The sequence below is a fragment of the Camelus ferus genome, chromosome 17 (assembly GCF_009834535.1).
Source record: "Camelus ferus isolate YT-003-E chromosome 17, BCGSAC_Cfer_1.0, whole genome shotgun sequence".
In the NCBI taxonomy this organism is placed as follows: Eukaryota; Metazoa; Chordata; class Mammalia; order Artiodactyla; family Camelidae; genus Camelus; species Camelus ferus.
This window is the reverse complement of record NC_045712.1, coordinates 21,728,562-21,744,258: the sequence shown is the minus strand read 5'-3', so window position 1 is coordinate 21,744,258 and position 15,697 is coordinate 21,728,562. Positions and strand designations below refer to the sequence as shown.

The window sequence follows — 15,697 nt, the reverse complement described above, 5'->3', positions numbered from 1 at the left end:
ACCTTACAGTCCAGAATGACTACTAAAGCAACTGCTACCTTCCTGGCAGCAGGATGGAAGGAGTCCTTTTAAGGATGTTATCTGGGAAAGCCACATCCATGGATATCTCATTGACCATGACTGAATCACTTTGCCATATCAAGCTCTAATAGGCTCATTTAGCTGAGCCTGGCTGAAAGTTGGGTTGCTGTTACCAAAAAAGAAGGGCAGAATGGCATTTACTGCACCTAGCAGCAACTATGTTGTGAATAAGAGGTATGTGACATTATGAGGCCATGTGATGAGGACATGTGATTGATATGAGAGGCCAGACAGGGCTTATTTGACACCATGACAACTGACCAGTGAAGTAGGTGTTTGCTGGACAAGGAAGGAGGAGTATAAGGGAACATTCCAAGATGAGGGAAGAATAAGTGTGTCAGTGACAGGAGAGGACATGATAAATATTTATGCTACACCATACATCACATACCACATGCTGAGAAGTGTGGCAGGCTGGATTCTCTGTTCTCCCTCTAGACTATCACATATGGGGTGCTGCCAGGATTTCTCATTCCCTGTTCTTCCTATGGGGGATTCCCTGATGGAATCCTTCAGGAGCTCGGATTGGTGCTAGCTCCCTTGGTCTGCACAAGAGGCAGCACCTTGAGCCTGACAGTTAAAGCATAGGTGGGGGCTGCATTGATTTGACTTTCAGCTCCAGCATTTCCTGCCTGGATGACCTTGGTGAGGTACTTAGCCGTTCTAAATAATCTCTGTTTCCTCCTCTGTAATCTCAAGATGATACTGATATACAACCCAGAGGTCCACTGTGAGGACCATGATTGCTCAAGATGGTAAAGTGCTTAGCTAAGTCCCTGGTCCATTGAGAGTGGTAACTCAGGAGTGGCTGCTTCTTTTATTGTTGTGGCCTTCATCTCCATCACTCTCTTGAATGACACATTCTCAGTCTTTCCAAGTTTGAATTTGGTGTCCCATGAATGCATTCTATACCTAGAAATTTTCCCTAAGAATATGCAAGCCCACAGGGTACTACAACTTCTTTCTTTCTTTGCCCTTCTTTTAAAAAAGTGACTGGAGGGTATGTAGTTGCATATAGAGCCATACAATCTGAGGGCATTAGGCCTGAAGGAATCTGAAGCTGCCTGTGCAGACTCTGAGGTAGTAAGTGGGGAAACAGACTCAGGGAGGTGGAGCCCAGCAGACAATGCCTGACACGGTGGCTTTGAAGAAGAAGAGGTCTTTAAGGAATAGAAGTCACCTTGCCTCAGGCCGAGTGTTGATGGGAAGTTCCCGTACTGGTTTTATGCACACCCATGGGTCAGTGAGACAATCTGCATATCTGCAGAAGTCTGTACCAGGCATATGGAAATCTGAGGATTTTATATCTGGCAGAGATATTTCTTTTTCTTTTGAAAGCCTTTAGCTTGGTTTAGCAACGTGGTATGTATGTTTGTGGGGGTGTAGATTCCAGTCAGCTACTCAAGTTGTCTTTCCCTGGCATCCACCTTAGGTGTACCCTAGTAATAAGGTACCTTCTTTTAACCAGGTAAGCACCAGTTATAGTCACAGCTTAGAGAACGTCATGGAGACTTCCGTACAGGGCAGATACCCTCATGCCCTCATGGAGCTCGTGATCTAGCAGGGGAGACATTAAACAAATAACTTATATAGAAATTATAGATGTACTCAGAACTAACACAGAAAAGGTGCAATAAAACCTTTCTATTCTATATTTTTGAGCCCACAACAGACATTGCTAATTGGTTATAGCATTCTTTTCAACAAAACTCAGACATAATTTCAGAATCCTTCTCAACACAATGCTATAATATTCCATTAATAATCAGTCAGGTTTGGCTTTTGAGGCTACCCTTATTGGCCATCCAAGAATGGGCCCATTCCTCAGCCCTCTCTTTACCATCTGCACCCTGGCCAAAGTCTGGAAGGCACGTGCCTCAAAACTCCAACCAGAGGCCGGGGTGGGGGGGTACCTAATGTCCAGCTGGTCTGGCTCCCAGTTCAGGGCTCTACACATCCTTTGTGAATGTCAGGTGAGCCATGTGTCATCAGGAGAGCCTACTCCCAAGCAGTAGCATCTTTGGCTGCCAGTGATCCCATCTAAATTTGTTATGTTCTATTCTGAGACTCCTTCTTCGCGGTCCAACGTGTGTAGGGCATTGCAAGCTGTAATTTATGTTATTTAAAAGCTTTGATAGGAAAGTTGCTCTTTGTTCTCATGAGTTATTTCTTGAGGAAAATATATGTTTTGTGGAGATCTTGAGGGCAAACTTAAACTGAGGACATCACCACAAGGCCTGGTCTCTCATTTTCCTTCCCAGGATTTCGTATCATGTGCTTAAATGGGTGAGTGAAAAAGAGGTGTTTCTTGCTCCACCAATATAAAACTGAGAGAGAGACAGAGAGGGACAGAGGAAGGAAGGGCATCTCTCCTTTCAAGAGGCCTGTCAAGTCTCACAGTTTGTGCAGGACTTAACTTTGGTATTTATTTTAACTCATCAAGCAATTATAATTCTCATGGCTCCCTGATGCATTTCATACAACATAAGCTGTGATTCAACACAAATGCTTTCCTGAGGAAACATATATTTGTCATTCCATTAATGTTCTTGTCTCCAAGGTTTCTTTTCCATTGTATGAAAAGATGTTTAATATTTAAGAGACTCTTCTTTAAGTGATTCCTCCTTTTAGGCTCAATTTCTCACCCCTTGATACATTTCTTTTCTACACTCTTGAGAAGCACTGGAAAAACACATAAGCTTCCCTTTTAGTAGTGGCAGCTAAAACTAGGAGGAAAGAATCAGAAAAACATGCTTGTATTCCTGTCTTCTTAAATTGGGAGACCTTTTGGCATAAAAGTGCTCAGAAATTGATTGTTGGGAAGTTGGGGTCTGCCCTTCTTGAACATTCTCCATGACCATTCTAGAGAAGTCTTTGAGATCCAGGACACCTTGTTGGTTTGGGTTTATTCCTTCTACCCTTGGTTGGGCTCCATCCAAAGGGCAGAATCTTATGACAGGTTCAAGAAAGCCCTAGCCTTAGTGTCTGTGAAGAGAGAGCATTCTATGCAAGGAGAAAAGAACGAGAAATTCAGAAGATTCAAATGAGGACCATAGGATGCCTGGTTTAGTTATCTAAAACTAGTTATACCAAAGTTAAGTCCTGCACAGATTGTGAGATTTGACAGGTCTCTTGAAAGGAGAGATGCCCTTCCTTTCTCTCTCTCTCTTTAGTGCATCTTCTAGCACTTTCAATGCTATAAACTCTGGAGATACAGAGAGAGTTTGTAGTCACACTTCCCAAGTGTTTGTGGCCTTTATTAATATGTGAGTTGAGCTGAGTTTGTGCGTTCTAAAGTCAGGTAACCCAGCTCTTTAATTTATTATCTATGGTATATTGTATAATTGCATAACCTCTAAATGCCGTTCTATTGGTCATATGTAAAGTGGGGATACTAAGGGTACTTAGTGTTGGGTTGTGATTTAGTGGAGTGATGCAAATAAAGGGCTTAGCACAGTGCTTGGTGACAAGTTCACAATAAATTTTAGTCTCTATGAAAAGTAAGTCTTGAAAATGATGTAATTCTTAGATTTGATATTTAGTATATGGATAATGTTAATTCCATTCCAGATTAGAAAAATGATTTTCAAAGCACTGCTTGCTGTAATGGCAATCACAAACACTGTGGCATTAAACCGCAGCCTAGTAGTCTCAATGTAGAAAAATAGACAAATATGTCTTGTAAATATTCATCTTTTTCTACATACCTATAACTTCAATTCCTTTCCTGTGCCATTGGGAAAACTATTATGTCTTATATTATGGGTTGACTGACTGCCTTTTCATTGCTCTTAGACTATCAGCCTTGTTTGCATAATGCATAAATCCTTGTGCATGCTTCCTTAACTACCAATAAAGGAAACAGTAAAACAAGAAAAAATGACTTTAAAAACAGAACATCCTTTGAATGGTCTTACTTTTATGTACAGTAGAGTTTCTCAGCTTTGGCACAAATGACATATGGGCTGGATAATTCTTGCTTGTGGGGGCTGTCCTGTGCATTATAGAATGTTTAGCCACAATAACTCTTGCTCTCTCCCATTCCCCTAGTTTTGACAGCTCCAGATGTCTCCAGACAGTCCTTCCACAGGGGGGATCTTTTGGTGTACAGGAAGAAGGAGCTCAGTTTTGGTAGTGTGTGCTTTGGGCCAAATGACAGAAGAACCTCAGGTCTAACTTCGCAGGAGGTGATGGAACTAACTGGGCATTGTGATTCTCAAAGCACTTGCTGTCAGATTCTCAGCTGATCTACTGATGCTACCGATTCAGATAGCAGGTGGAATAATCAACACTGTAGCTTTATATAGGAAAATGACTTGGCTTTAGTTTTTATTTCCCTCTCTTTCTCTCATTTTGATCTTTCCATTTGCCAAAGACAGCCAAATGAAGTTTTACAGTTAATCTTAACTGCTTATGTAATGATTTTTTTTTCTTTTTTCCCCTTTTCAGCTCCCTCAGGCACAAAAGGTAAACTCTTTTCCATCACATTCCTGTCATCCCCAGAACTCACAAGTTGTGCATGTCTCCATGCTCTTGTGCATTCAGCACTGCTCATGACCAGTGAAATGGTTTTCCTCTTATGACTTCAGAAGCCTGAAGTTGGGCAGGAGCAGAAAGGCCAACAGACTTAGCTGCCCACTATCCCCTTGCCACGTTAGTCCCACCAAAAAGCCCTATTGTGGCCGGTGGTTTGGGGTGGGAGATGGGGTGGGAAGTCTATACCTAACCATTTTGCTAATAATTCTCAAATAATAAGTCAAGAATAAGTTGGCACATTCCTTCAAACATAGCATTTCGGGTCTCCCCTGGAATACTTTCTTAGGGAGACAGATAATATGAATAATTAGTAAGGCCCAGTAACCATGTTTAGATTCTGGTCTCTTAAGCTAAATCCCTGCAACTCTCCTTGTGTTTTATTAATTGCAAAATCAACAATTTCTTTGCTGTCTCATTGCCCATACCACCCAAAGAACATTAGAGCAGAGTTCTTGCCAAAGGTCATACCCTTTCACTGGTCCTCATTAACTGTCTAGGATGATCTGGTTCCACTGTCTAGAATGTTCTCTGTCCAGAACGATTCCATGTGGTTGAAGTGCTGGCTTTGCTGTATTGTCCTCATGGCCTGTCATTGTATCCTAACAATCCTAAGGACAGTTATAGCATAAAACATGTCAGGTGATGCCTGCTGCATTGTTCTTGTGTATTTCACAAACACAAGCAAGAGTTTCAGAAGATACAGCAATTTCTGGGGCCCAAATGTGAGCTGGTTTTGTTCAAGAGTTGACGTAGGGCACCACCCCTGAATTTAAGCAGTGCCTCCTAAACTCTCTGGTTTAGAGCAGAGATGGTTTGGGGTTTTTTCTTGCTGAAAGAGATAGCACAACTGCTCTACAAAAGACAGTCTGTTCAGACCATATGGACAACCAGGGGCCTAGAAATCATTACACAATTACTCAAATATATTCGAGATATTTAAACAAGGCAAGACATGCTAGTGTATGACTTGGCTTGTGGTAATGTTTGATTACACTTCAGTGCCATCACAAAAGGACTGGACACTTCATTAAAAGTTCAAGTATTTGAGTAGAGCAACAGCTTCCAGGGTGAATATATGGTCAGGATTCCAGATTATCTGGAAGGCTCAGCTTCTTTGATAGGCCATGCTTGTTTAATTGCCCATATTTGAAAATTTTTGGGAGAGTGACAAACTCAGTGCCGAAAAATGGACTGACCTCAACTTACTGGCATTTTTTCATCAAATTTCCACTGATGCATATACAAAAGCATTCTGTTGTAAAAAGATTCCTTATGAATTTGAGGTGCCATAAGCCATGGAATTTTTAAACAAAGTTCAAAACAAACCAACACAGAATATGGTAAGAACAAATGTTGCTGGGCTGTATGATTCTTTAATAGCACTTAGCTCATCACACTCTTTCCTTCTATCATCATATCTTGACTCACATCACATGCCCTGCAAAGTGAAGCACTTATTGTGATCATAGAAAGCTCAGAATTGAGGAAGATGATTCAGTGGCTTTCCTTGTCCCCAAAAGATGTTCTGCAGCCCTAGATGATAAAGATTATCCTTGTCTCCCATTCCTCACCATGGCTTTAAATTGTCTTCTTTCTATTAAAATAGGGAAAGGTACTTACCTTAAAAAAAAATTAAGAGCTTGTGTGAAATGATTTCAGAACTCTCTGGGTGGTTTCTGGGCAATTTAGCTCTTTGGAAAAGGAGTTTGACTATAAACCTCAGGTATCTAGGCTGGAAGATGAGGGGAGTTGAGGAGTGGCATGTTGCAGACTGGAGGCATTCTCCCTCAGGGCCACTAGTCTTAGTTGGGGATATATGAGCATCCCTGTCCCTCATGGTCTTTCTCTTCCCCTCCCCAATGTTACCGAAGGCTTTTGCTAGAAGGTTAAGGTTCTTACAAGCATCAGTTCCCCTCAAATATATTGTCTCGGTGCAGTGACCAACAAAGAAATATGATGGGTTCCATTCCAGCCTTTATCCGCTTGTGACCCTGAGCAAGTCTCTTAACCTCTTTAAGCCTAAAGATTCTTGTTTATTTAACAAGAATGAGAGACCGACTTTCCAGTTTTGTCATGAGAGTCATTTCTCTCACTTGCACCTAGCATAGAGCCTAACATATGCTGGACACTCATAAAATTTAGAGTTCCTATTACCATTGACTTAGCTTGGCCCCTGAGGCTCTAAAGACAGCAGTCAGACATGATATGGTAGTCTGGGACTTCCATGGTGTTTTGTGGTCCTGACTTAAGCCTAATTAATAATCACGATTTGACAAAATAGCCCAGAAGAAATGTGACACTCCTCCTGTTTCAGTAAAAACTCTGTGCATCATCCACCTGTACCTTCTATGTGGAGTCAGAAAGAAATGAAGGTTGGACTTGAAACCCCAACAAAGCAAAAGGCTTTCAGAAACAATTGTTCTTCCCAAAGCCTTTGTCATTGCCCATAGATTTCACCCATCCATGGACATAATTATAATGAGTCCCTTCCAAACGCACGAGTTTGTTGTTCTGGGGGTAAAAGGGAGACATCTCCAGCTGCTCTGCCTTTGGCCTGTTTTTCACATGAGATCATGAGTGCATACATTGGACCATATGGTGTCTGCATTTGCGCTGTGTTTTTGTTGGAATCGCTATGTATCATCTGTAACTGTTTTCTCTATAAATATTTTAAATAGTTATGACTCTGTAAACATGCTTATTTTAATCTCTTGGCTGATCTACAACTAAAAATGTCCTATTTGAGTATCGCTCTTATGTGTATCAGTCATTAATGATTGTTGTCTATAAGTTTTCATTTTTAGGATTCTAACATTTTGAAGGTCTTCCAAAACTGCTCTTCTAGCCCTTATGGCTATTTTTCTAGGACAACGATTTGTGAAAAAAAATGTTTTGTTTTGTTTGTCCTGTGATTCTTAACCACTTCTGAGATAATTTCTAGAGTCTATGAATTTCCATTCCTGATATAAAGATGGGGTAGTGCTAACTGGTTATACTCTTGACCAAATAAATATTTTCACCAAATACTTAAGCAATGTCCTGAAGTCTTGGTTAAAAAAATCCATGTAGCAATACAGACCTGATGCCTTTAAGTCATCACAAATCTGTTCTTTTTAGTGAAAATTGAATCACTTTCTGCATTAGATTGATTGTTCTTGAGTTCAACCATGAAGAGAGGTACATATGTAAGAAAGTTTTACCTTTTTTCTCCTTACATGGTACTTCTTGACTTCTACAAAAAATATCTTGGAGATTCCACTTTATAATAATAATAGCATTACCCCTAAAAATACACATTTGCAAATGTATGTTCAGTAGTCACACATGGCAAAAATTGCCCATTTTTCAAGCTGCATATTCATCCAAGTAGGTTCTATCTAAAGGAACTGAACATCAGTTGTTTACTGTGTGATTAATTTAATCACTGTAGCATGGAGACTTGAATACTTAAATGCAAAAATACTCTTTGGGAAATTCCAAATTTGGCTATTTACATGGTTAACTTTTCCACACATGGGTACTCCCTTCTGCTTCAATTTGTGCGTGCATTCACACAACTTTGGCGTTTGTAAAGATAGTTTCTTGAAGGTTTCGGAGGTACTCTTTGTCTTGCCTGGCACTATATTAGTTAATATCAGCCTGAAAATTCTAAGCAGGCATAAGCATTTTTCTCAAAACCATAGTTAAAGAAAACCACATCTCTAATCCTGTTTGGAACAGCAATTGATGGATTCAGGGCTGCACAGTATGGCGAAACGATCCCTGTTTAATAGCCAGACCGTGTGTTTTGTTTCCTGTTAGGAATAGCTTAACTTGCCTTCTTGAACAAACACAGCAGGGTTTGAGATCTGTTGTTCTATGCCTGCTGTGATATTCTGTGCTGCTTAACTTGTATGAGGACTCAGGAGTGCATAAATTAGCTCCTTAAATGAGGGTTGATTTGGGGGTTTTCTTTCAGGATGGAACAGTTTTATTAATTCCCTCCGCACAGTGTAAATGGGACCCTGAATCCATTTGCATTTTCTTTGTTTCCTTGTTTATATTTAGGAGGAATAAATGCTAGCATTCATTTATCTAAAGACTTTCCTTTCCTTTCCTTTCTTCCTTTCATTTGTGTTGTTCTTTAGGTATAAATTCATGCAAGTAGAAGTTGGCTAGCTCTTATCTCAGTGTAATCAGATTTCAGCAATTGTAGGGCATCATTTATCATTCCTCGCCTCATTTAACTTCTATACTTTGAAATGTTGAATTAACTGTCATTGAAAATAGAAAATTGAAAGTTTGCAAAGCTGCTGTTTTCAGAGAACTGTAGGTCTAGTGATTTTAGTGTTTCATTATAGTTACATAACCAGCTAAATTGATGCAAATGAAGTGCAAAATGGAGAGGTGATAACTATTTATATTTGGTTCTGGTTTATGACTCACTTGCTTTTACCTTTACTTGTTCTGTGTGTAAACTATTATACTTTGTTTTGATAACCCTGTTTTCCTCCTCATCATTTACTGTTTTATAGGAAAATATACAGGCATCTTTTATATGCATTCCCAAGCTGGAGCTGTTAAGATTGATTATCCTCAGAGTTGGAAAGATGATAGCAGCACAATGGTCTATGGCTTAAATTACTAGATTTATTTTGTGAATAAGGCAAGGGAGACAGAAACTAGAGCAAATCCAGTCACTTCAGCTCTTCCCATGGCCAGTGTGATGGATTCTGTGGAAATTTGAGTTACCACATATCGTTCAACCGTCATGATGGTCACAGAACCAAACATTTTGTTCTTTGCTGTAGTTCCATATGAGTTCATCTGTGGCAGTCCAGAGAAGCTGCCCTGCTGCTCAGGAAGGAGGTGACTTTGTAAGATTCATACCATGTGAGTCTTGGTCAACCCCTTTCCTATTGGCCCTGTTCGGATGTGTGTTTGGGATCATAAATAAATGATTGCAAGACCCTCAGATTCAAAGTACATGACTGATGGCAGGATGGCCAGCAAAACAGTGCACAGGGGCTCCAGCTGAAGCCCCATGTGGGCTGATGAGGGACAATGGAGCTCCATTTTGGAAGCAGGATGCTATTTGCATTTCTTATTTGAAAGAAATAATTTGTTAATGTTAAACAGCCTCATAATGTATGCCTGCTGATGTATCTGGAAAAAATGTTCAGGTTGTACCCATTTTCATATATATTTGAACTTTTGTAGCATTTATGTACTATTTTATAATAAGGAAAAAAGCAAGGTAACAACAGAGATTCAATATCATTATGAAAAAATGAAAGGTTTTGTTTTTGTTTTTGTTTTTCAGCTTTTATGCTGTTGAGCATGAAAATTAGTAAAAGCCTTTAACATTGCTAGCATATCGAGAACTTTCACATTTGCATGCTATGACCCAATAATCCTCTTTTGGAGAATCTAGCCTTAATTGGTTAATAGCTTGCAATTTCTTTTATAATGAGGAAAAGAAGTGCCAAAATACCAAGAAATAGAAACGTGGTTGCAAAAGTTACAGAAGTTCTAAAAGATAGATTATTAGGGTCTATCTATTTCAAAATTATAAGTCAAAAAGAGATTTAAAAATATAAAAAAAATATTAATTTTAAAATCAAAATTTGGTATTTTATGTATATTATGGTCCTATTGTGTGTATGTGTATGTGTGTGTAAACATACAAACATGTACAAAACAATATTAAAAAAAAAGAAGTGCATGGGTGTGTTTAATAGTGGATATTCCCTCATGGTAGGAGAAAAGTATTTATTTTGTATTATTCTTAATATATTTCTGTATTTTTCAAATCCTGTGCAATGAGCACATATTATTTTTATAATAGTGATGAACTAAATGTATACTTATAAAACAGTAAATGGAGTAAACTAACAAGGGTTAGTCTAACAATTGTCAGCTGAGCCCAACTCCCCTCAGAAACAAACAAAAAGTGGGAAACTCAAACTCTTGTGAAAACACGCATATAATTACACTGATACTTGGTACAGAGAGCTCTAATCAGAAGGATGATGGTTTGTAAATGATGGGTTGTCTTGCATGAGACAAATCTAAAAAGTACCTTTGTTTATCAATAATCTTTATTTCCTACCAGAAGAGAGGTCATTTTTGATCTTTAGTCAAAGGCCTTGTCTGCTGTCGGATGCTTTGAATGATATTAATCTGAGTTTGGGAAATCCATGAAAATAGTAGTTGTGTGGTGAAACGCTGGAGGTCACCCACCCCACATGCACCTCAGTTGGAGGTGTTGCCTATCCTACCCACACCTCAGTGCAGGACTGGATGGAAGGAAGGGGCTACCTGGGCTTAAAAATGGGAAAATTGGAGCTGATGAGAATGACAGTCACCCAAGTTGCTACATGGAGAGTGCTGTTGTTGCACTGTCCAGCCCTTTATGGTGCTTGTGTGACACAATGGGGCTATTGCATTCTTGTGGTAGAGGTAGGAAAGCTCAGTAGTTCTGAGGACCAACTTCAAGGTTGGCTGAAGGTGGAGTTGAGGCCCAGCCCTGTGAGCTATCCCTTGAAACCTTGGGCCCAGGACCATGAGCCCAGGTTTCCTTATTGTCATATAGGGTGCACACATCCCCCTCACAGGACTTTCCTGAGAAGTAGGAGTAGCACTTGCCAGGGCCCACCCACACTGATTGCTTAACTCAAGGTGGTGGTGGCTGTGGCAGGAGCCATAATACTATAGATAATGCCGGTCCATTATTCCTTGTTTAATAGAGACACTGCTAATGCAGATAAAGCAAAATGGTTTTGAAACACTGATGTAATCTGGTGTTCTTCCAAAAATAGGACTAGTATTTGTAAAGTTGGAAACCATGAATTGATAAATTCCTAACAGGTCAATGCTTTCTAGTCCCAGACTTACTTTTTAATGTCTTAGAAATTTAAACTCTTCTTTTAAAACTTCTCATTTATTTAAGATGTGAATGCATTCTACTATTTATTTAAATCAAGCACAACTATAAAATATGACTCTTTTGAGATGTAAGAACAATACAAACTCTACTCATAACATTACTAAAATGAAACTCCCTTTTCTTTTGAAAGTCAAAGAAACATCTGAATAAAAACCAACTGAATTTTAAAAACTTGTTTTCATTACAGTTGTTCTTACATGACCCCCCCCCCCAAGAAATCTATAAATCCTTCTTCTTTCTATGTAGAAAGGAAGGCAGAGGATTGAGAAAAGTTTGTTCAAAAAGCCTAACAAATGGGGATATTGTGGTATTAATGTCAGCATAACCCATATCAAGCCTGGGACAGAATTGAAGAGGACATGGCACTGATGTTCTGGTTTCCTTGCTTCTAGATACAATTCTGTAGGTCATTCGTATTGATCCTAAGGCAATATTGAACTCAAAAAATTGGATTACCATTTTGAGGTCTCCTCTGTATTTATTGGTAGATTCAGAACACCTGTATCCATCACTTGACACACTAGATGTGTTTCCTGAAAAACCAGTATATGAATCTACACCTTATTGGTCAAGATACCAGAAAAGAGTATCATTTAAAGGACAGCTGCATGGAATAGCTTAATGAAGGAAAGAATTAGGTGACGTAGAATGTGTAAACTTGAGCCAGAAATACATTTTTTCCTGATTATGTTATAATGTTTCCATTAGTTCAAAGGAGAGAGGAAGAGAGCACACACAGTGAACACCATTTCAACATAGGACTAAACAAAATCAATACAATTCAATGACTAATTTGAAAACCGAATCTATGTCAAAATATAAATCGATGTCAAATCTATATCAGATCAATGACAAATCACCATCAGTGATTTTAATCTGTATATAGGTCCTCACAGTAGGGGATTTCCTCAGTGGCAGATGTAGTAGGTAAATGCTATGAGTTACTCAAGAGAAAACACACACTTAAACACTATACACTCATAGGCATAGCCTTGCCTTTCTTTACTTTTTTTGGCAGAATTTTTTAATACAAACAATTCTAATTTTCATCAGCAGAATTTCCCTACCTGTATTGTTTCTGCACATTAAAATTGGAAAGTTAGTCATTTTAATAAATCAACTGCCTTTTCAGTTTTTCATACTAAATTCATATATTTGTTGGTCTGGTCATAGCTCAGCTGCCTGATCCCTTTTCCAGTCACCTTATTCACTGGTCAGACCCCCAATTAATGGAAATATATTCATTACAAACCCAAATGTAGTCCAGTTCCATGAGAGCTGGAGGGATGGCTCTGTGAAAGCTTCCAGATATCTCACGCCAAAGGATTCAACTGGAATGACCCTCTGGGGTAAACTGGAGCAGTTGTGCAATCATGTACAGCAAAACTACTGAGAAGTCGAAAGACAGAAAGTTAGATGTTTATCCCTTCAAATTAACTGGAAGGATTTTGAAAACCCAGCCTAGTTTCATGAGGTAAAAAAATGTCAGGCAAAGGACTAATGCCATGGTATGGACTTTCTTTTTCCAGAAATGACTCATGGAATTGAACCACTTGCTGAATCATGAGCCCTGTACGCTTGGATTGGACCCATCCATGTTTGCCCAGGCCTGGGACACATTAGATGATTTGGCTGGGTGCTTAGAAGTGTCAGTCCCTTCTTTCCCGATCCCTTTCTTCCCGAACAGTTTCCTTCCCAATGTGCACCCTTCCCAATCTTCTTTAATATTTACAATTATCACCACCAACAACTGCTTTCTAAAGCATATTATTTTTATCATGGAATAAAGGAGAAGTGTTTTTCTATTTTGTATATATAATTCAAATGCAGAGATGGATGAAGTTCAAATATGGTAGAGCAGTGGGTGGATTTCAAAGAAGATTTTGAACTTCTCTCCCTAGCCTAGAATGGTCTTTATGAGATCAGTTGCACTTGATAGATGCGCCAGGCAGTGTACCAGGTGATTTAAATCTACAATTGTATTTAATCCCCCCCGCTAAATTCTTGAGGATATTCCTAGTTTAGGGATACTTTGCTTGGTAACCTCTTTTACCATACTCCAAATCGTTAGGACAAAAATACGACATTTGTCTTTGTAACTGCCTCCCTAAACAGGAGGCTGAGGGTAGAGTGATTTGGACAGGGCAGCCAGTGTCAGGGGGCTAAGGCTCAAACCCCTATCCTGCTGCCTTCTGTGGCCTAGAGCAAGGTACTTTGCCCCTTTATCTTCAATGTCTTCATCTGTGAGACGGGCATAGACACTTTACAGTGTTAAATTTAAGGATATATTGATGTAAAATGTTTAAAACAATGTTTGGTAACAGCAAGACATGTTTGGAAATAGAATATGGAGGGGTGGAAGGGTGGATGGGTAGATAGGAGAAAGGATGGATGAGTGGAAGGATGGATACATAAAGATGACTCAGCAAGTTTGAATAACCTGTCCTGGGATGATTCAGGCCTATTTACTTCTGTAGCTCATTTTTCCTCTCTGTGTTGCTTTCCAAGGAAGTCACAGTGTTCAACTAGGCTGTGCTGTTTTTTTTTTTTTTTTCAAGTCATTTCCCTTTACTTCTGTAACATTATGAACATTTTGCCCCTGTCAGCAGCAGCAGCACATAGGTAGCAGCTTCTCATGCCCTTGTTACAATCTAGGTTTGTACTGGCACAGTCAGGACACACAAAGAAAGAGGCAAAGTGAAGGAACCAAGAGCAAACAGAGGCTGCACAATTGAAATGGACAGTGCTAACCCTAGAATTCTGTCCGAATTCTGGTACCAATTGTCTGTGACTCCTTTTCTTGCCTGGGACTCATTTATAAAGTAAATAAAAGGACAGGATTAAAATAAATTCATTCAAGGATCATTTGCTGAGCATTTCTTACGTACTAGGCTGTATACTAATGCTGTGGATAGAAGAGGAATCATTCCCAACTCCTGCCCTCAGAGTTCACAGGCTCTACAGAATTCCCAGCTTTCTTCCAGCCATAGTATTCAGTGACTTTGCTGTATTAACCGTTTGCACAAATTTGGTCCTAGATTGTATCTTAGGTTGTAGAGTAAATACGATTATCTTTGTAGTGAAGTTTGAGAACATCTGGTTTCTATTTCCACTTTGTTAGGGAAGGTTTTATGGAGGAAGCAGCATTTCAGGGGGTCTTTAAACAAGGGGAAGATTTTTGTCCCAGGGCCCCGAAGCCCCGTCAGTTGGCTGTGTCTTCAGGCATCTCTTTGGGAGGTGTCTAAACCATGTTTATGAAAATATAAATCTTTGGCCACAGTGGGGGGGTCAGTTATGTCATAGCTCATCATGAATATTGGCCAAAATCGAGTGCCCCATGATAATTCCTATTGTTCTTATTTGGAGGTACTCCTGAAATAAACGTGTTGTAACCTGATAAATAAATAAAGCAGTTCCTTAAGAAACAGCTTTTAGATATGTTAATCAGTACTATTCTCTTGTCCGTGCATTTGCTTATATATGTGTCCTTGGTCAAAGACAGCATCCTCCATCTGTCTAGATGTTTACTTATAAAATGTATTCCCTGCTTAATGACTTGTATCTCTGAAACACTGGGAAAAAAAGAAACAACATAACAATTTTCCTGAATAGTAAAAATTATTAGAAGAAAGTTATTTTGAGATTCTCATACAGATGTTCCATTATCATCCAGCATTATCATTCACAAAGTTGTCTTCAGATTGTTAAAAAGAGATATAAAGAACAAATAAATTCAACAATTTAGTTCATACAAGATACAATTAAAGTTGAAAGAGGGAAATCTGTTTACTTTTATATTTAGAATGCAACTTAAAATACAGTGAATCTCATAAGAATTCAGGATCTCCACATCGCAGATGCAAGTAATAATGATTCAGTAAGAAAGGAAAAGTCTTAGCTAAAAGCAAGATGTCATTTATGTGGTATTCTCAAGGACTGAGTGATGATGCTTTACCAAGACAATCAAATGCAAAGCAAGGGGGAAATGTTATTTGGAAGGTTTATTTATTCTTCTTTCTTATTATTACTCTACACTGCTACTTTGTTAGTGCCTTAAATTATTCAGGATTCAGGCATCTTGCAAAAATATTGAAAAAATGCCAGTGCAGAATGAGAATCTACACAATTGCTTGTGTCCTTAATTTGTCTACA

The 15,697-nt window shown here is 39.0% G+C and overlaps 1 protein-coding gene across 1 annotated transcript in view; it reads left to right on the top strand.

The window, feature by feature from the left end:
• Positions 1 to 15,697, top strand: part of CACNA2D3 (calcium voltage-gated channel auxiliary subunit alpha2delta 3) — a 776,419-nt gene that overhangs the window by 546,798 nt on the left and 213,924 nt on the right. Inside the window, exon 14 of the mRNA XM_032458250.1 lies at positions 4,531 to 4,548. Within this exon, the coding sequence (XP_032314141.1) occupies positions 4,531 to 4,548 (18 nt within the window). The remainder of the gene's footprint in view (positions 1 to 4,530; positions 4,549 to 15,697) is intronic.